Source organism: Oryzias melastigma, linkage group LG22 (assembly GCF_002922805.2).
Source record: "Oryzias melastigma strain HK-1 linkage group LG22, ASM292280v2, whole genome shotgun sequence".
NCBI classification, from domain to species: domain Eukaryota; kingdom Metazoa; phylum Chordata; class Actinopteri; order Beloniformes; family Adrianichthyidae; genus Oryzias; species Oryzias melastigma.
The window spans coordinates 2,287,000-2,307,478 of record NC_050533.1 but is presented as its reverse complement, the minus strand read 5'-3'; the positions used below and the strand labels follow the sequence as shown (position 1 = coordinate 2,307,478).

Here is a 20,479-nt window from a genome sequence, read left to right as displayed (position 1 = left end):
AGGAGGCAGCGCTCGTCTCGCCGCCGTCTGAGCAGAAGTCTCACCGTCTCCAGCAGGTCTTTCCGGGCTGGACAGGACAGAGCTGAAGCCCAGGGAGCACCCGCTGTCCGGACTGGGCTTTTCCAGGTTCCCGCCTTCTGTAGGACACACCTCCTTCACCTGAAACTCACTGGCAGGAGGCGGGGTTTCAAATTAATTTCAAAAAGTCAAACAACGATCTTCTCGAACGTGAACTTTCTTTACCTGCTCACTAAGCTCACTCTGTCCTCCCATTGGTCAGGAAACAGAACAGGCTCCTCCCTGTTCAGGCTCTGATTGGACAGCAGGATGAAGTCTGGCCGTTGGCTGCTCTTTGACTCGTCATCTACCTGTAAGACAGAAACGTTTCTGCTGAACATGAAGGTGGAAATGATAATATCCCAGAATGCTTTGGGCTCTTCTCTTTGTTTCCACTTCAAGGTGTCAGACTGAATCACAGAGGGCGCCAAAATCCAAAACCTTAGGTCGCGGGCCAAACAGGATCAACATTTATTAAACACTCTAAAACTACATTTTTAAAACTTTAAAACCGTAACTTTTTAACATAATTATAAACTAGATATATAGCATTACCTGTGATAATAATGCTGTAAGCTGAATTTGGGCACTAAAGTTGCTGAAATTGATAGCTGAAATCACCGAAGTTGATAGCCAGCTCAGATATTAGCTACATGCCAAATTAGCCTAAAAAACTAAGAAAAAAACTTAGGTTAGCCAAAACAGCTAGCATGTAGCTGAAAAAATAGCAAATTTTTCAAAATAACCTAAAAAAACTGAAATATGTCCAAGTTAGCCAAACAGCTACTGTTTAAATATTAGCCTAACTCCAAAACAGCCTTAAATTTATTTTAAAAGCCTGGATTAGCCAAAACAGTTAGCATGTAGCTTAAATATTAGCTAAACACAAAATCGGACTAATAAAACTGAAAAAGAGCCTAAATTAGCCAAAACAGTGAGATATTAGCTAAACTCCAAAACAGCCTAAACAATCTTAGTAAATGCCAAAATAGTCCAAAAAGCTAACAGAATGCTAATTTCTTAAACGCTAAAACCATAACTTTTTGACATAATTATGAATAATAAAAACGCAGGAATATTATTCCAGAATAAATCAACTTAAACCTTAAATAACTTTCAATATTTTACTCTCCATAAAAATATATCTTGTCAAAATTATACAAGTTATAAATGAGTACAAGATAACATCGGGTCATTAATAACAATAAAATAAAATGATCTGGAGGGCCGGATAGAATTACCCGGAGGGCCGGATCCGGCCCCCGGGCCTTGACTTTGACACACGCTTTAAGGTTTAAAGGTGTCTCACCCACGCCACCTGCAGGCTGGTGGTGCTCTGCAGATCCTGGCCGGGCCGGTGAAGCTGCGCCTCCACAGCAGGAGTCCTCCTCTTGGGACTGAAGTCGGGGTGGGGGCGTGTCTTCACCTGGACGAGCAGAATCAAACACTTCCTGTTAAAACACAAAACCCTTAAAGGGCTTGTCTCAGCTTCCTCACCTCCTCCTGCTCCTCACTGACGTCTGGACTGAAGGAGTCCAGCATCCTCAGGTCAAACATGGACTTGACCATCAGGACGCTGTCGGAGCTCGCCGTCCGGCTCGACCAGCGCCGCCGAGGGAGTTGAGCCGTCGAGTCGTTCTGAGGAGTCCAGATGCAGAGGTTAGGAAAACGGAGCTGCAGCCTCGTTCAAATTTTAATTTGAAAGGGTGCAGGAAGTTTGAGGTCGACCCTCTTGGGGCAGAACTACTACAACTACACGCGGCGGCGAAAGCTTCTTCGGCGCAGTGGACATTTTCTCACCTTCCCGTCGTCTCTGCTGAACATCTCTGAGGGAAGCAGACGAGAAACTTCAGGTCGGTCACAAAACTCTCACATTTAATCAAACTAATTAAACAACAACTTCACTTTATGATTTAAGGCGTAACCACGGTAACCAACCTGCCTCCTTCACACATCCTGCTGTTTCCATGTAAGGGCGGGGCTGCTCCTCTTCCTCTTCCTCCTCGCCGTTGCTGTCGGATGACATCATGTCGACGCAGGGGGGCGGAGTCTTGCTGCTCAGAGACAGAACATGAGACCGTCATCAAAGAGCTGCTTCTGTCCTGAAGGAATCGTCACGGATTTTACTGCAAACTAAAACTCAAGAAGCAGCGTCGTTTTAAACAGTGAAACACGGCAGTGGGAGATTCATAGTGTGGGGCACTTCTGCTGCTTCAGTCGCATCACAGAAACAGATAAAGATGTTTGGATTTAGAGGAACCTGCTGGAGGTTTAAAATCAGTTTACTTTGATCCAAACATCTGAAAAGATGCAAAACATTCAAAAAACTTAAAAAATCCAGTAGATCAAACTTTTAATTTCTGATTTTTTTCAGAAAAATGTTCACCAACTGATCTGTACAAGAGAAAAACTGTCATCCTATTATTTATTTAAACCAGAAATACAATTAAATATAACAGAATAGCAGAGCTACATAAAAGAAAATAAATATATGAAAATAAAGGTGGAAAAATTAGTCAAACTTGTACAAAAATTATATTGTAAAATTATGAGTAAATAATCAAAATAGAACAAAAGCAAAATTGAAAAATTGTGAGAATAAAGTTGTAAAACTATTTGAAAAAATTCATCAAAATAAAAGAAAAAAATTGTAAGATTTTAAGAATAAAGTTGTAAAATTATAAGAGAGTCAAATGTGTAAAAAAATAAAATAGAAAAGTGAAAAGTTAAGAGAAAAATTCAAAATAAAACAAACTTGAAAAATTTTAGATATTTTTCTTTTAAAGTCATTAAAGAATAAAAAAAGTAAAGAAAATAGAAAAAAATATGAATTAAGTTGTAAAATTATGAGAAAAGAGTCAAATTAAAAAAAAGTCAAAATAAAACAAATGTGAAACTGTGCGACTAAGACCAAAGTCTCGATCTTCAGAGAGTCATCAAATGTAGTCCAGAAAATCCAGAAGGTTTTCGGCTGTTTTAGAGTTCAGCTAACATTTCGGCTACATGCTAGCTGTTTTGGCTAATTTAGGCTTTTTTTTTTGGCTATATGAGGTTTAGCTGTTTTTTCAGCCACATGCTAGCTGTTTGGCTAATTTAAGTTTTTCTTTAGTTTTTTAGATTAATTTATCATTCAGCTAGTATCTTAGCTGGCTATCAGCTTCAGCCTTTTCATCTATCAATTTCAGCATCTTCAGCAAAATTCACAACATTCACACTAGTATTATCACAGGTAATGCTATATATCTAGTTCATAATTATGTTAAAAAATTATAGTTTTAAAGTTTTAAAAATGTAGTTTGAGTGTTCAACAAATGTTCATCCTGACCTAAGGTGTGTTTTGGATTTTGGCCCCTGTGTGATTGAGTTTGACACCTGATTTAAAGGTTTGATGATGACTTCCTGTCTCAGTCAAATATCCTCCTTAAAGAGACACAAACTCAAACATGAAAACGTTCTCAGGTAAACGTCTACCTGAGTTTGGCAGCTCTCTGCTGAGGTGCGTTCTGGCGGTGAGGAACGCTGCTGCGAGGTTTCAGGTCAGCGAGTCTCTGCCTCATCCTGATGGTCAGCTCGGGACTCAAACGCCACACGAAGATGCAGCTGCGCAGACGCACAGACAGTCTGGTGAGGACGTCTGCTGCAGTCGCAGGAAGCTGAGCCGTTCACCTGCGTTCTCACCTGTCTCCTGAAACGGTGATCAGGTATTTGCAGTCGCTGCTGAACTTCAGCCCGGTGATGATCTCTGAAACAGATTCCCACGTTAACACAAACGCACACAGGAAGTGTCACACAGACACACAACAGCAACACACCCGAGTGTCCAAACATGGTGGCCACACATTCTCCAGAGAAGAAGTCGAAGATGCTGATGTTCTTGTCTGAGCAGGAGGTGGCGATGTAGAGTCCTGACGGGTCGATGTGCACCTGACAGGGTAAAGGGGGAGGAGCCTGTGAGTTGGTGTTCCACAGGAACTGTAACCATGGTAACCAGAGGAGAAATACCTTAATGATGGTCCCATCCTCCCCCTGGGAGCCTTTGTACACCTTCTTCTGTTTGCCGTTACTGACGTTGAAGATCCTGCAGGAACGAGGACAAACAACCGGTCAGTTCACTGTCATCTTCATCATCATCTTCTCCTCAAACAGAGCCTTTAGTGTCCAGACAGCAGGTAAAACCATCCCACTACACACCTGTGGGTTTCTGCTAAAACTACTTTATATACCGGAAATAAAACAGGGAACTTTCACAACGAAAAAATGTGACGTTTCAGACAATATTATCATAATATATAGATTTTAAAAAGTTCATTTTTTCATTTATTCTGCATTATTAACCACAGGACATGCCCATTTATAGTCATAGTAAAATTTAAAAGTTAATTATTTATTTTTTATATAGATTTTTAGAAGTTTATTATTTTATGTTTTCTAGATTTTCAAATGTTAATTATTTTAAGTTTGTAGATTTTTATACCGTAATTATTTTATGTTCTATACATTTTCAAAAGTTCATTAGTTTAAATTGGATAGATTTTTAAAAGTTTAATATTTTAAGTTTTAGAGTTTTTTTAAAAGTTCATGCATAAGGTTTATTATTTTAAATGTTATAGATTTTAAAAAGTTGATTATCTTATGTTTTATAGATTTTTAGGAGTTAATTATTTTTTTTCTAAAGTTCATTAGTTTAAATTTTATGGATGTTTAAAACGTAATTATTTTATATTAGATTATATTATATTATTATAGATTTTTAAAAGTTCAATATTTTAACTTTTATAGATTTTAAAAACTTCTCTTGAGAACTTTGTGAATTTTGTTGCGCAGTTTTCGGTCTGACCAGCAGGAGGCAGACACACACCCTGTTAGAACACAACCTAACAGGCATCCTGTTTGTGCACTGGACACAACACATTACCCATGATGCTCTGCTGCTGCATTGCACTTAACGACCAACTGTAATTATTAAAGCATTCCCAGTGGTCTTTTAATTCTGATTATGTGTTTTTTTTAGCCATAGCCATGAAGTTTTCTGCCTCACAAATACGATCTTTTCTAAACTACATTTTTCATCTGCTCCTGATTTGCAACAATTTGAATAAGGAAATACTCAGAGATGCTATTTTATTCTGCATTTTCTTCCTGGAAGTCTTCCATCATGAGAAAAAGAGTCCTTCTTGGCGTGCCGTGGGGGACGTACCGAATGTTGCGGTCCTGACAGCCCACAGCGGCGTACTTCCTGGTGGGCTCCACGTCCATGTCGTACAGAGTCGTCTTCCGGACGATGTGATGCGTCCGGATGAACTCTAGCCCCTCCTCCGTCTGGGGAAGAGGAGGAGATACAGCGTTTACCTCACACCAGCTCACACGTCTGAACTCTCCTGCAGGTAAAGTCTCACCTGCTGGGCTGAGCGAAAGTACACGCTCTTATCGGCGCCGCAGCTGATCATGCGCACCTTCCCCTCACTGGCTGAAGTGCAAAGAAGATGAAGGGTTACAGAAGCAGAAGCAGGAAGAGCAGAGGTCGGAGGTCAGAGCAACAAACCAGCAAATCTGACGGCGGTGATGGAGGACGAGTGTTCGTCCAGAGTCTGGACCAGGCTGTAGTCCCGGCCCGCATCCAGGACGTGGATCAGGCGGTCCCGGCTGGCAGTGGCTAACAGCTGCAGACCTGAGCGGAGAACACCTCCAAAACATCAACACCAGGTGTTCCTACAGAGGGAGGCGAGGAGCTGACGGCGCCGCTCACCTGTGTCGGGTTTGGAGAACTCCAGGCAGAGGATCTCCGAGTCGTGAGCCTGAACGTTCAGGATCTCCTCCATGCTGTCCAGATCGTGGATCCTGAAGGACACAAACATCAGAAGGAGCGTGGACGCAGCATCAGAACGCTGTGACCTTCACTCACCTGAGGACTCCCATGCGGTCCCCGGACGCCAGGTGCTGTCCGTCCGGACTGACTCTCAGAGCCCGGATGCCCGTCCGGATCTGCTCCGCCTGCTGGCCCTCCGGTGGCCCCGCCTTCTCTGTGTTGGTGATGTTCTCACCGTCCAGGAGGGTGCTGACGTTATCGTCCACGTAAATGACTTTCTTCAGGTCCTGGGGGGTCAGAGGTCAGAGGTCAGACCTGTACAGCGGGCAGGTGTGGGTGTGCGGTGCCGTACGTGGCTCAGGATGTTCCTGTGGAGGGCGCCGTGCCCGTCGATGTTCCACAGCCGGATGGTGTTGTCCGAGGAGCAGGACAGGAAGGAGCCAGGGGGGAGGAGCCTCTCCCCTTCTGCTGCTCCGTCTGTGGAGACCTGAGGGGGAACTTACAGACGTCAGTAAAGACCCCCATCAGGAGCAGAAACTGATCCCAGACTAGTTTTGTGGTGACCCTGAGGGACCAGAACCAAGTGGACCGGGTCAGAGCTGCAGACTCACCTCCAGGCTCCACACGCAGGACGAGTGGTACAGCGCTGAGTAGAGCTTCCCCGCTCTCCGGAGGTCCTGGAGGTCTCGAACGTCCCAGACGTAGACGCTGTGGTCGTTATAGACGCAGGACAGCCAGTGATTGGTCGGGTCGTAGGTCACGGCCACGCTGTCCGGGTACCGAGCGTCCGCTCCAGAGGAGAACAGCTGACTGAAGAGGAGGAGGAGACATACGTCACCGTCCCTACTGCTTCTGTGGTTTCCAGGGTAACGGGTTCACCTGAGGCAGGTGTGTTACCTGGCATCAACCATGCTGGCGATGTCAGCGCCCAGAGAGTGGGGGCGGGGCAGAGTGCAGAGGAAGTGCAGGTTGACGGGGCTGAAGGCTCGAACCGTCCCATCGGAGCATCCGCAGAAGATGAACTCCTCTGTGACGGACAGACAGGTGGCCTGGGACGTCTGACAGACAGGTGGACAGACAGGTGGTCAGACAGGTGGTCAGACAGACAGGACTCAGCCTGAAAAGTTCTCCATGAAAAACTCAACATGATGGTGCAGCGGTGCTGCCTTCAGGAACCAGACGGATAAAATGAAACTCTGTTAATGTGGAAGAGGAGATTCACAAATGCAACAACAGCTTATGGTTTATAACACAAATGTGTGTGAAGAGTCACAAATGTATATCAAAGAATTTAAACACAAAGTTTAGAAGAAATAAAAATTATGTGTTAGTTCCTCAGAAAACACCTGAAGGTTGTTGTATAAACTACTGAGGTTTATTTATGCATAGTATAGTGTAGTGTAGTGTGGTGTGGTATAGTGTAGTGTAGTGTAGTACGGTATGGTACAGTACAGTACAGTACAGTATAGTGTAGTATAGTGTAGTGTAGTGTAGTGTAGTACAGTACAGTGCAGTGTGGCATAGTATAGTCTAGTGTAGTATTGTATAGTATAGAGTGGTGTATACTATATTATACTACATTAAAGTGTGGTATAATATAGTATAGTGTAGTGTACTGTAGTGTGGTGTAGTGTAATATTGTATATATTATATATATATACTATATTACACTACATAATATATATATATATATATATATATATATATATATATATATATATATATATATATATATATACCATATTGGACTACATTACAGTGTAGTAGTGCAGCGTTGTGTTGTGTGGTGTAGTGTAATATAGTAAAGATTATATGTATTCTGTATTAAACTACATTACAGTGTAATGTAATGTAGTATAGTATAGCGTAGTGTTGTATGGTGTAATAAACTATAGTATAGTGTAGTATAGTATAGAGCTATGTGGATTAGTGTGTAGTATCATATATTAGAATAGTATTATGTAGTGCAGTATCACTTGTTTGTTTGTTTTTTGCTTAGCACAAATAAAATGCATATCAGAGATTCATAAAAACAAAGTATAATGCAGTTAGAGGCAAAAAACCATCATGGCTTATTCAAGGCCTAGTCACTTAGTATAGTATAGTTTAGCACTGTGTAGTATTGCTTAGTATAGCATACATTGGTGTGGCATAGTTTAGAATAGTATAATGTGGTTTACTGTAGAGTATTGTAGTGTAGGTTAGTATAATGTAGCGTTGTTTAGCATAACGTGGTCTAGTATAGTGTTGTGTAGTATTGTGTAGAATAGCTTAGTACGGTGTACATTGGTGTGGCATCATTTTGTATGGAGTAGAATTGTGTTATATGATTTAGTATAGCATAGCATATTGTAGTTTAGCATAGAGTGGTTACATCTAGAGTGGTATAGTGTACATTAGTGAAGCATAGTATAATAAAGTTTAATATAGCATAACATTGTGTAATATTGTTTAGTATAGTATAGCCTATTGTAGTATTATGTGGCGTGGTTTTGTGTAGTGTATCATAGTGTAGTATAGTTTAGCATGGAGTACATTGGTGTAGTATAGCTTAGTGAAGCATAGTGTGACATAGTACAATGCAGTTTAGTGTAGTGGATCATAGCTTAGCATAGTGTGGTTTAGTCTAGAGTGTAGTATAGTTTAGTATAGTGTATATTAGTGCAGCATAGTATAATAAAGTTTAGTATAGCATAACCTTGTGTAATATGGTTTGTGTAGTTTAACATGTAGTGTATCATAGTGTAGTATAGTTTTGCATGGCATACATTGGTGTTGGGTAGTTTAGTGTGACATAGTATTGTGTACTTTAATGTAGTGTACCCTAGTGCAGTGTAGCACAGTAAAGAATAGTGTAGCACTCTAGTGTAGTATACTGTAGTGTAGTTTAGCGTGTTGTGGCATAGTGTAGTATAGTATGGTATTGCATTGTATAGTTTATTATAGTAGAGTGGTCTTTCAAAGAATTTGTAACATTTTTACACTCTTGTAAATCTTGTTTTTGAGTAAATTCTTTGAGACTCTTAAACTTGAATTTGTGAATCTCCAGATAAATGTTATGACGGGTTTTATCTCCGTGAGCTTCAGATCCATGTTTGCATATCAGGCGCTGAGCTGATGAGTGACGGCAGCATGCGGCGGGAGGTGAGTGGAGGTGGATGTGTGGAAATGTTCAGCTCAGTTTCTGAAACAACAGAGACGTATGCGGCGGGACACCACGAGCTTCAGCCTCAGGTGAGCTAGTCCAGGTGAGGCCGCGACTTACGGAGGCAGAGTCGACTTTCTGCTCGCGAAACGGGAGGAAGCGTAAGAGGAAGTAGAGGAAGAGGTCGTAAGGAGGGCACGCTCACAGCTGATGGGTCTCGACCGAACCTCAGATCTGTCACTCACCCGAAGCTCCACCCACTTGTCCAGGAGCCGGCGCTCGTTGAACTCACACAGCAGGCCGGACGAGGTGATGCAGAAGGTGGAGGAGGAGCGTCGGCCACGCCCACACGCCACATCACTGAAGAAGTTGTTCCTGAGCTCACCGAGCAGCCCTGAACGCCCCAGCAGGGGGACGGTGGCGTTGACCTGCAGACACACACCGTCAGTAACGGCGCCGCCTCACCACCATCTGATGGTCTCTGATGTTTGGACCTTGGAGGTCTTGTTGTGGTCCAGGTACCAGAACTTCACGTGACGGTTGCCGGCGGTGACAAAGTAGGAGCTGTCGTCGGAGAAGGAGACGGCCGTCACTTTGCTGGACACCTTATTGGCCGCCACCACCACGTTTTTCTGCAGAGCACAGGTGAACAGGCGGAGTCAGAGCGGCGCCGGTCCACGGGGTCAGAGCTCCGCCCCCCTCCAGTACCTTCCAGTTCCACACGTTCACCATCATGTCGTGCTCGTAGCCCACGCTGACGATGTATTTGCCGTTTGGAGAAAACGCCACGCAGGCGACTCCGTATTTGTGCTCCTGCAGCTCCGACACCTGAAGACGGTCCGACACGTCCCAGACCCGAACCGCCGGCATGTGACCGCTCTGAGGGAGGGGGAGGGGTTAAGTGTATTAACACATTATTATCACGATACTTTGACTGTACTATGAATGTACTCGACTGTACTATTCTGTGGAATGTGAGGGTACCAGAAATGTACTTTATGAGTGTTTTTGATGCTGTTTCCATGTACTTTAACAGTAGGTTGACTGTACTACCATCTTCTGAGAGAATACTATTGCATAGTACTAAAAGTATTCGTATTATAACAGTGCAGACTAACTTTACTACTAAGAGACTTAATTTTCTTAAACTGGACTTTGAATATGCTATAATTTTACTTTGACTATACGATAGTAGTATTTTGGCTTGTAGTACATTTACTTTGCTATGATTACCTTTACTTTGACTGAACTTTGATCATATGCTGTAACTGTACTTTAACTTTACCATAGTTGTGTTTTTAAAGCGTCTTTAGTCTTTTGATTTTTCTTTAACCTTTTTTTTAATTTAGCTATAATTGTACTTCGGGTGTGCTTACTTAACTTAAACTTTACTATAACTGTACTTTATCTTTATGTCAATTATACCGTAACTTATCCAGCTGTACTTAAAATAACTAATACTGCACTTTAACTATTATTGATTTTTCTGATATACTATAACCGTACTTTAAATTTAAATGGAACTCTCCTTTAATTTCACTATAATTATATTTTAGATGTGCCTATGGTACTTTATTTTATTCTTACTCTAATTGTACTTTAATATTTCTATAATTCTAATTTATCTTTACAATATTTGTACTTGAACTTCACTCTCACTGCAATCAAACTTTACTATAATAGTACTTTTACATGTTCTTAAATTTTACTCTAACTTTAGTTTTACTTTAGGTTTACTATAGTTTTACTTTAACTTTTCATATGACTTGTAATTTAACTTTACTATAGTAGTACTTTAACGTTACTATAATTATAATTTACCTTTACTATAGTAGTACTTTTACATTACTATAATTATAATTTACCTTTACTATAGTAGTACTTTTACATTACTCTAACTGCATTTATCTTTACTAAAATTGTACTTTAACTTTACTCTAACGGTAATTTACCTTTACTATAGTAGTACTTTTACTTCACTCTAACTGCGATGTAACTTTACTGTAGGTGTACTTTACTTTACTAAACATCTCATTTACCTTTACTAGAGCTGTACTTTAACATTAGTATAACTGTAATGTAACTTTACTAGAGCTGTACTTTAACATTAGTATAACTGTAATGTAACTTTACTAGAGCTGTACTTTGCTAACAGAGTTTTACATTTTCTTCATAAACAACTGTCTGATCTGAATCCAAACAAATCTTTTAGGAAGAATAAAAGTTTTAAACTCAAAAGTCAAAGAGTTTAAACTGCAGTTCAGCTGCTTCATTTCTGCTTTGGGTGTAAAAATGATTTTATGACATTTGTACAGTGAAGCTCCACATCTGCTGCAGGTCTGTGTTTGGAGGTCACCAGCAGTCCAAACACGCACCTCTCCGGTAACCACGTACTTCCCATCAGGAGAAAACGCCAGCGTGGTGATGGCCTTCCTGAAAACACAGAGACGGTTCAAACCCGACCAGCTTCTGTAGACATGGTAGAACATGAATGCTCCGCTGGAGTCTCACCTGGAGCTGTTGAAGATGTGATGCTGCTTGTTCTTGCGAGGATTCAGCAGAACCACGACACACCTGTGACGCACGAGACGATGAGAGAGGTCAGGAGGTCAAGACCACATGACGAGCAGAAAAACACTGACAGGAGGATCAGGTTTCTGAGCCGACAACAAAACGAAACCTTTTGTTGAGATCATTTCACACAACCCTTCCCCCGCTGAGCTCAGACCATTGACAGTATCGGAGAACTGGACCGAGCATGTGTGATGTCACCCATTGAAAATTCTACAACAGAGTTAAGTCAATTGAGTCAGCATTTATTCGCAATATGGACGCCACCGTGTTGAAACAAAACATAGTCAGTGATTGGTCGGAGTTGATCTGAGTCGTGGTTTCTACGGGAACTACTCTCACCAATCAGGAGTGAGCTTGTTGGAAGGCCACACCCCTGTCACCTGAAAGCGGACTACACAAAATCTGTCAAACATTTTGAACATGTGGCTCCTCCTACTTTTATTGAGGCATGTGATTGGTCAGTTTATAACTTGAACTACAAGAAAGGATGTAAAAATTAGGATTTTCAAAAAAATAAAAAGTATCAGAGCATGAAGGGTTATTCAAACAGAATGACTGTTATAGCTATGGGATTTCAGAAACAGTGGATACTTCCTGTTTGGAATGCCGGGGGGAGGGGCCACTCAGTCCAGTTCTCATATACAGTCAATCTATAGAATAGAGCTCTTTCCATGGCTGTATAAATATTTAAGATCTCTGTTCCTCTGGGGATAAAAGAAGGTAAATAAATTCGTTTGTGCTCAATTCTTGGTTAGGACTTTTATTTTGAAACGTACTTCCTGTTTCCAGCTATCATTGCTTTCAGTGGCTTCAGAGTCTTTAAGATCATTGGGTTCTGTTCCGTTGAAGCTCCTGCTTCAGTCCAGCTTTCTGCCAGATTACAGTTTGCTTCACACACTCAGGTGTTTCAACCACTTCCTGGACCTGTCCATGCCTCCTGCCTACCTGCACGTGTGTCTAAATGTCTCCTCACCGAGCTAAAGGACACAGACATGGTTTGTTTAGAAGGTTGATGGTTTGATTTCTGGCTCCTGCAGTCCTTTGTTCAGCTCTCTGTTGATGCACTGGCGGACGCTGTGGACACAGCATCTTTCTGACTGCTGCTGACTCTGCACAAAAAACTGCAGGACTGCTGCTGTAATGAGCTGCAGCCTCACACATGCACACACACGTACACAACTGCTTTAATAAATCCACTACACTGACTAACACCATGAAACAACCTCGGATAACAGCGCTGTTGTGTAAACACGGCGTGCCTTTACAACATCAGAGACACAAACACACAAATTCCCACTGAGTCATCAGGGTGTGTGTGTGTGTGTGTGTGTGCGCATGCAGGCAGAAAATAAGACTAACGCTGAATCAGTGCGACCCACGGGACACACAGACGGAAAATAAACGACCTGCCACTGTAGAGTCCTGAGGGGTTCGAACACAGAGGGTCGCAGTGTCCCCTAAAAAATATTATACACTTGAATTACTTTTACTGCACATGACTGCACTTTGACAGAGTGTAGTAGACCTGCAAAACTCTGACAGTACTACATACTCAGATCTCACTGTGAGTATACTATATGTTATTATATTAACAAATACTGTTAATTCGTTGAAACAATAGTTTTCTCAAAATGGCAGCTTTTCTGTTGGTTTTATCTCCATAGCAACCATATTATTTTTTCCTCGCCTGAGCGTGGCGAACACTTTGATGTCATTTTTAGAGGAATTGGAAAAAGCACATTTCTGGATTTCCTTGGCAACGGAGGTTTTTGGTTAACCACGCCCACAATTCTCACATGATGATATCCTATGTTATATCGTTTCGCTCAGCTTGAGCCAGGGATTCATGTAGGAAATTTTTATGATATTCTGGTAAAAAATGCGTGAGCAACCGAGGGGAATTACATTTTTGCAAGGATTTTTGCTCAACATGATAGATTGATATAATTTATTCCGGACACATAGTCCAATCAATAAAACAGCACAATGTCAAACAATACACAAGTTAAGAACAATATACAAAACAAAGAATTAAGAAATAAGAATTTTGAAAACAATCTGGTCCTTCAGTCCAGGGCTGCAGCTAAACAGTTAAAAGTTCCACAACAATTCATACAACTATTTTAATGTACTATGATAGTACTTGGAGTTGACTATAATTTAATGGTGAAGTGTTGTAGACGAGGTCAATGCTGCAGGTCTGAGAGGAGCTTCCCCCCTCCCTCGGTGATGGTTCTCTCCTGCATGAATGTCTCTTTATTTTTCTCTAGACTGACCTACATTCACCCCCCCACCTCCCATCGCTCCAGTGACCCACTTCCCTCCTCCTCCCGTCAGAGTCTCTCAAGTCTCCGAGCCTGAAAACACAGAATTCACTTCCTCACGGAGCCAAGAGGTCTGAACCAATCAGCTGAGGGCGTCTGCGGAGCAGGAGCTGCTGATTGGCCGGCTCGGTTTGGTGTGGGTCGAAAGAACCATGGAGGTTTCCAAGGCTGTCTGTCCCTTACACATTCCCATCATTCCAGGTCTGCCGGGGGAACAGAGGACGGCGAGGATGAGGAGGTCAGGCTGGCCTTCATCTGGAGCATCGTCAGGAGCTCCGATCCTGACACAAAATATGTTCTACAGCTGCCACCGCGCTCCTGGAAAAATTCCATAGAACTGAGCGTCCAAACCGATGAGTCAGACAACAAAACACACTGACACCAGGGCCTCTTTAGGGGGGGGTTCTACACCTCTCTGACAGCCACAAACATAAAAGGTTTCTGATTGGACGCTGCATTTTACACCACTGCCGTCTTTAAAGGTGTGGAAAAATCCAAAACTGTCAAATAATCTAGATTAATAAATCTGTAAATCAAATGAAGAAATGGATCTGACGTCCCTCACAGATTTACAGTTAGGAGCCAATAATAAAAATGAGGAAAAACCACGACTCTGATAAGCCAGAACGGTAGAAGGTTAAAGACTGGGTTTATCTGGACGAACGTGCTGAGTCAGCATCCCCCCGCCCCCTCATAAACATGTGCTCCTGCTGGTAACTCGTGCAGCCGAACTGGTTCCAACATCCCAGAAGAACAGACGATCCCTTGAACCGAAGAGTTTTGGAAGAAAAAAGATCCACTTGTTCCAGATGTGTCACAAATCTCCAAGTTTTGTGAAGTTCTAAAGTTTGAATTAAAAATGTCCTTCTGTTTTTCAAACACCTGTCTGCATCCTCCTGCCATCATGACGGACAGCAGGTTTGAAGAGGTGGAAGCTCACGCCCACAGACCTGCAGGACACCACTGGGGTCCCGATCCGGAAGATATGGACTCACAGAGCATGTGCCGTGCATTCAAGAACACGCGATCTCGAGTAGAGGTGGGACGAAATATTGCGATATTTCAACTCACGAATGAATCACGGTCCCCTCTTTGTTGTTTTTTTAAAATACCATACAAGTCCACCAGGGGGCGCAGTGGTGAAGTGTTGGGGCATTTGGTGCAGGTGCCATGTCAACAACTTTTATCAAAGTGATACATTTTTAGTATTGTTAACAGTGTTTACAAAATAGTGATTTATCATAGATTACCAAAGATACATATTGACTATTGCAATATTTGCCATATCGCGATACCATCGTGAATCACATCATATCATGAGTCACCCTGAGATTCCCACCCCTACACTCGAACTCCCGTTTCACTCCTGGTGTTCACATTGGATAAGCAAGGAAGGGCTTCCTCTTTTTCTATTGTTTAATAGTGCATGTACGCCACCAACAGTTGGAAGAGGTTTGGTGCAGAATGTTAAAACTAGGGGTGTGCCAAAATATCGATATTAAGATGTATCGCGATATTTAGCCCTGCGATTGATTCTCAGTGATTCTCTTAATATAAATGGGGATACATTTTCCAAAAAAGGAGATAAATCCATGCGTCACTACCAAATCCAAGTCCCTGATTGGTGAAAGTGCAACCTGGTTCGAGAAGCCCACAAAAAGTCGTAGAAACTTGTGTAACTACGCGTCAACACAACTATTGAACACAAAAGCCCAAAATCCACGTTTACACACGTTTACGACCTTTTCATTGAGGTGAGACCGTAGCTTCATACTAAGCTTTGGCCCTTTTCTCATTAACCACGCCCCCATCAAACCTTTGACCAATCACAGAGTAGTTCATGCTCAGTAGAAGGAGCAACGTTTGACTCGCTCAAGAGTCAAAAACGAGCTGGAAGAACTGTAACAGCAAACGTCTCTGAACTAGCCTTACTCACCCCGCGGGATAGGCGAGCAGTCCGGATCGCGGCTCACAGGCCAACGCTCGGTTCCCCTCCGCTGTGATTCCAAGAACCTTCTCCAACGTCACCTGCAGGGAGAAACATCATGAGTCAATGAGGAGATGGATCACAACATTTTAACATATGATTTATGTATTAATGTTCTGAGTCCAGATGAGAAGGTTTCTTTGACCCACTAAAACAGCGTCAGTGAAGCCAGCTCCTCTGGTTAAACGCTTTAGAGTCAGAATAATCCTCTTAAGGCGGAAGACTTGACTTTAACTCTGAGCAGAGATTGAAAATCCTACTGGAGACACAAGCAGGAACTCACTCATGCTCTGACATGGACCTGATGATAACATCTTATCTCTAAAGTGTTCACTTTTGAACAGAACTTCATTTTTTAAGATTAGAAGAACATGAAACTTCTCTGATGAAGGTCACCAATGACCGCTTCGCTCCTTCAGACTATACACTCGTCTGTTCTATCAAATCTGCATTTGGGCAGAACTGAATTCATGGAATGTCTCATTGGGACCAACATTAAGTCAGTTTATTTATATTCAACTGGAAAGATTCCAGTTTGTTCTTGTAAATGATGAGTCTTCCTCTCAGTTAGTTCTGGTGTTCCACAGAGCTCTATACGTGACCCACTTCTGTTTAAACTAATTCCCCTTTATTAATGCTGGACTTTAAACTTCCCTGTTTTTCTAAAAGTTTACAGTTAAGGATGACCTTTTAGTTATACTACAATAGACTCTGACAGACATCCCATGATGCACTGGGCTCCCTTCAAGTCTTTGTTGGTTACTGTTCCATGACATGGACATATCTAACATCTTTGTGAGAGATGTTTGTCTGTGTGTTGGACACAGAGATGCAGACTCTGTGGTTTATGTACCGACCAGCCGGACCAGTCCTTCTTCTGGATCTTCCCTCTCACTTCAGTCCTCAAACTTAACCTCAAAGGCCGTCCCTTCTGGTTCTGGAACTGTTTGAAGTTCCTCCTGTGAGGCTTTGTGGTTGGAGGCAAAGCGGGAACATGAGGATGTGCTCCACCCCAACACAAATACGTCTCCAGAGCTCTTCTGAAGTCAAACTGTCATGTGTTTGCTTTTTCCAATGCGGTCAGGTCTACAAACCGTTCACAGGTCAGATCCTTGCCGGCTGATCAAGCTCAAGGCTCAGCTGATCTGAAGTCAGATGCCACAGTGAGAAGGGAAGCCAAACTTATTTCACTAACCAAACACAAGTGAGTCTTCGTCTGAGCCACACCCAGAAATCCAATCCTTAAAATCAGAGACATCTTCTTCTTGTGCTATCTTAATGGGTCAAGATGACCCAAGCCTTACATTGACGTGTTATCCATCCAATGACAAATGTGGATGAAGATGGAAAGGGTTTCATGTCTGCCACGGACGCCACGTCCAAGTGACCAACTATTGTTTCAACAGGTGAGTATATCAGGACACACAATGATCACATGACTAATTTGTTGTTTTTCAAAGATAAGTGCAGGAAATTTTAATAAAAATGAGAAAGAAAATGAATATGGATACCAGCACTGTAAACAAATGATTATTAATAACAGCAGGTTCCTATTGTGCCTCAATAATAATTCATTTTCTTGTCAGTGACGTGTTATTTTTAGTCGTTATCACATTGGTAATGTGTTACTTTGTCATTCTCATGTTATTAAGTTTAAGTTTAATTAATGTATATGGCGCCTTAAAATGACCTGTCAAACAAGGAACTGTACATCGAAAGTTCAAAGAATAATTAAAACAACAGCTAAAATATAAAGAATTTCAGATAAAAAGTATAAATAAGTGACATAAAAGCATAAAACACAAGATAAAAGCAGAGCTAAAACAATAAAACAGTAAAAACACAGCAGCAGAGCAGAGACTGATGCTGTGGCAAAAGCTCACAGGAGCTGCTAGGACCAAATACCATCACTTCCATCTTTTATCAATAAAACCTAAAAAGCTGATGACTTATGAACAAGACAGTAGTTGTGTAAAGGAGCCTCCTTTCTTTATTGGTAAATAAATCTGACTGTCGTCAGCGTAACAATGAAAGTAAACTCCGTGTTTAGATTCCAGAAGAAGGAGGTACAGAGAGAATAGAAGTGGGTCTAAAATAGAGCCATGTGGAACCCCAAACAAGAGTGGACCATTTGAAGAGTAGGATCCAAACATGCTTACACTTACAATCCTGTCAGTTAAATGAGATGAAAGACAGTCCAGTGCAGAACCATGAATCCCAACCAAACCTTTCAACCTGGACAGTAAGATATTGTGGTCCACAGTACCGGATGTAAGTCCAGTAAAAGTGAGACAACAAAGTTATCATCAGTCATCAGTTACCTGGAAGATGTCATTAATAACCCTCAGCAGATTCTGTTCTGTGTAGGGTTTTAAAACTGGACCAGAACCTCTCCAGGACATGGTTGCTTTATTACTTTGGTATTATTGCTATTTTGTTACTACCACATTACTACTGTCAATATTGTGTCATTCTTGGATAATTACTAGTGTATTATGTCATTACTATGTTATTACAACATTAGTACTAAAGGTGTAGAGAAAATCAATTTAGTGATCTAGTTATTCCTGCTTTATTATATTATTACTACATTGTTATTACCGTATTACTACTGTGTTATAACACATTCATGGATCAATATTAGCAATTAGCTGCTGTGAACATCATCTGGTCGTGTTTTCTATTTTATCTTGTCATAGGATCAGAGTCCATTAGTTCTAGTGGCTCTGACCCGAGGAGCATATCGGTTCCAAGAAGATTCTGCAGGAACCCGAGTCTTCTGGATCTCATTTAGCTCAGACTACACAAACTCACTTACTTCTGCCATCATGCTGACAAATAAAACATCCAGCTGGTTTGGGGGTCAGAACCGGATCGTAAACCCAACGGATCTCGTGAAGTTCCGTGTTCAGAACACAAACCGCAGCTGTGGGAGTTCATGTGTCCTCCCCTCACATGACTGCTGCAGCGGCACCAAACTATTCCTGTTTTCACCCACTTTCCTCCTCACATGTCCCGTCGGACCAACCAGCGCCGGGAGGATGACTCCTCCGCCTTCGTCACTCTGTGGGACAGGAAGTAGATGGTACCGGTCCAACAAGCGCCTCTTAAAGAAGAAGTTGCTCTGTGATTGGACAAAACCTGAACTCAAATGGGTTCAAACCCAGAACTGAACCGGGTCTCTGATGCTGAAGGGATCTCATAGTGTTAACCAGTGATGAGCTCAGACAGAACCAGAACGGTACAGAGCTCATCCCATCTGGACCCAACATGGTTACAGAACCAGGAGTAGTGAACATTTTGGTTTCTTTCAGATTGGGTTGTGGAAGCTCAAATACTCATAAAATATTCTGATTGAGCCAGAACCGGTTAATCTGACCGGGTCCAAAGAATACATCTGTAAGACAGGAGGTCCAGATCCGGTTCAGATCTGTTCCATTTGAAGTCCAACACTGGTTTTTTAAAGGGTCAACCATCCAGAACCAAACCTCCAAGCAGAGGCTTCCTCTTCAGGTTGGAGCATCCTCACTGCTCCAGAACCGCCTCCAGAACCAGTCCCAAAACTTTAAGAGAAGTGGATACCGAGGACGCATCAGCAGATCAAGAACCACAGAGCTTCTGTGCAGCAGAACTGTCTAAACAGATCATGATGGAGTATGGAACCAGAACATTTGGGGGGAGGGGGGCGCGAGGACACTGCTGTCAGGCCCAGAAGGTCCAGGAAAACCCGCGCTCGGGTTCTGCTAAGAGAACCGAACCACCACAAGGGTTTGGAGCAATGAAGGAGCACAAGACCCGAACCTAAAACCAGAACCCACGTCCACGCATCTGGCCCAGCTTTGTCTGTGTGAGTGCGCGCGCGTGAACCTTGTTGCTGAGGTCGCGCTTGTGGCGCGTGCCGCTCCTGCGCAGCTTGATGGACGGGGAGCGCAGCAGGTTCTTGATGCGGCTGCGGATCGTGGCTCCGTCCGCAGACATCGCGCGGTCCGGCGCGCGTCCGCCCCGCGACGCTTAAGCGTGGATCTCAACGGTCTTCCTCCCCGGTTCCGCCGCTGCCGTCATTCCGGGCCGGACCGAGCCGCGGGACTCTCCTGGCGTGGACCTGGTTCCGGGCTAGGCCGGTTCTCCACATACTCCTCCGCTGCGGCCAACACGCGCAGGCGTCCTGACCGGACCGGAGGGGAGGAGCGAGTCTCCGCTGCGTCAGGACCGCATGCGGCTCCCGCAGTGGAACTTCCGCTCGGGCTTTTCGCAATAAAAGCTCCGACTCGGACAATAGAAAAGTCAGACTTTTTTTTATTTTATTTTATTTATTTCGCTCCAATGAAAATAGTGTTTTTACTGTTTTAACATGTTTTTATGGATTTTTTTCTGATCCTCAGAGTTGCATTAACAAGTTTTTTGTTTTTCAAATTGTTGTTAATGAGGAGCAGATGACAAAATGCATTTGAAAAAGATCGTCTTTGTGACGTAGAAACGTCTGGGAGCTCTGATATATTGCTGCCATTTTTGTTGCACCTGTAATGTTAGGCTGTGTCCAAATTACCACCACAATCCATAACTATAAAAAAAACTATATAGTGCAG

General features: G+C 42.6%; 1 protein-coding gene across 4 annotated transcripts in view; it reads right to left on the bottom strand.

Annotated features, from left to right (window-relative positions):
- LOC112147469 (mitogen-activated protein kinase-binding protein 1) overlaps nt 1-20,479 on the bottom strand; it is a 26,273-nt gene extending 5,794 nt beyond the window's left edge. For 2 of the 4 annotated variants that reach the window (XM_024273900.2, XM_024273912.2), the window contains exons 1-26: nt 19,761-20,478; nt 15,843-15,934; nt 11,520-11,582; nt 11,384-11,441; nt 9,717-9,887; nt 9,503-9,640; nt 9,254-9,436; nt 9,129-9,146; nt 6,761-6,921; nt 6,475-6,673; nt 6,216-6,350; nt 5,960-6,150; nt 5,804-5,895; nt 5,600-5,725; nt 5,454-5,524; nt 5,255-5,376; nt 4,060-4,135; nt 3,870-3,981; nt 3,736-3,799; nt 3,529-3,657; nt 1,996-2,111; nt 1,858-1,883; nt 1,555-1,695; nt 1,367-1,483; nt 244-368; nt 45-169 (exon numbers count right to left, since the gene is read on the bottom strand). In XM_024273900.2, coding sequence (XP_024129668.1) covers nt 45-169; nt 244-368; nt 1,367-1,483; nt 1,555-1,695; nt 1,858-1,883; nt 1,996-2,111; nt 3,529-3,657; nt 3,736-3,799; nt 3,870-3,981; nt 4,060-4,135; nt 5,255-5,376; nt 5,454-5,524; nt 5,600-5,725; nt 5,804-5,895; nt 5,960-6,150; nt 6,216-6,350; nt 6,475-6,673; nt 6,761-6,921; nt 9,129-9,146; nt 9,254-9,436; nt 9,503-9,640; nt 9,717-9,887; nt 11,384-11,441; nt 11,520-11,582; nt 15,843-15,934; nt 19,761-19,871 — 2,962 coding nt within the window. In that variant the 5' untranslated portion in view covers nt 19,872-20,478. Of the gene's footprint in view, nt 1-44; nt 170-243; nt 369-1,366; nt 1,484-1,554; nt 1,696-1,857; nt 1,884-1,995; nt 2,112-3,528; nt 3,658-3,735; nt 3,800-3,869; nt 3,982-4,059; nt 4,136-5,254; nt 5,377-5,453; nt 5,525-5,599; nt 5,726-5,803; nt 5,896-5,959; nt 6,151-6,215; nt 6,351-6,474; nt 6,674-6,760; nt 6,922-9,128; nt 9,147-9,253; nt 9,437-9,502; nt 9,641-9,716; nt 9,888-11,383; nt 11,442-11,519; nt 11,583-15,842; nt 15,935-19,760 lie in introns of all 4 variants that reach the window. The other 2 variants (XR_002919460.2, XM_024273919.2) reach the window with 2 other exon arrangements.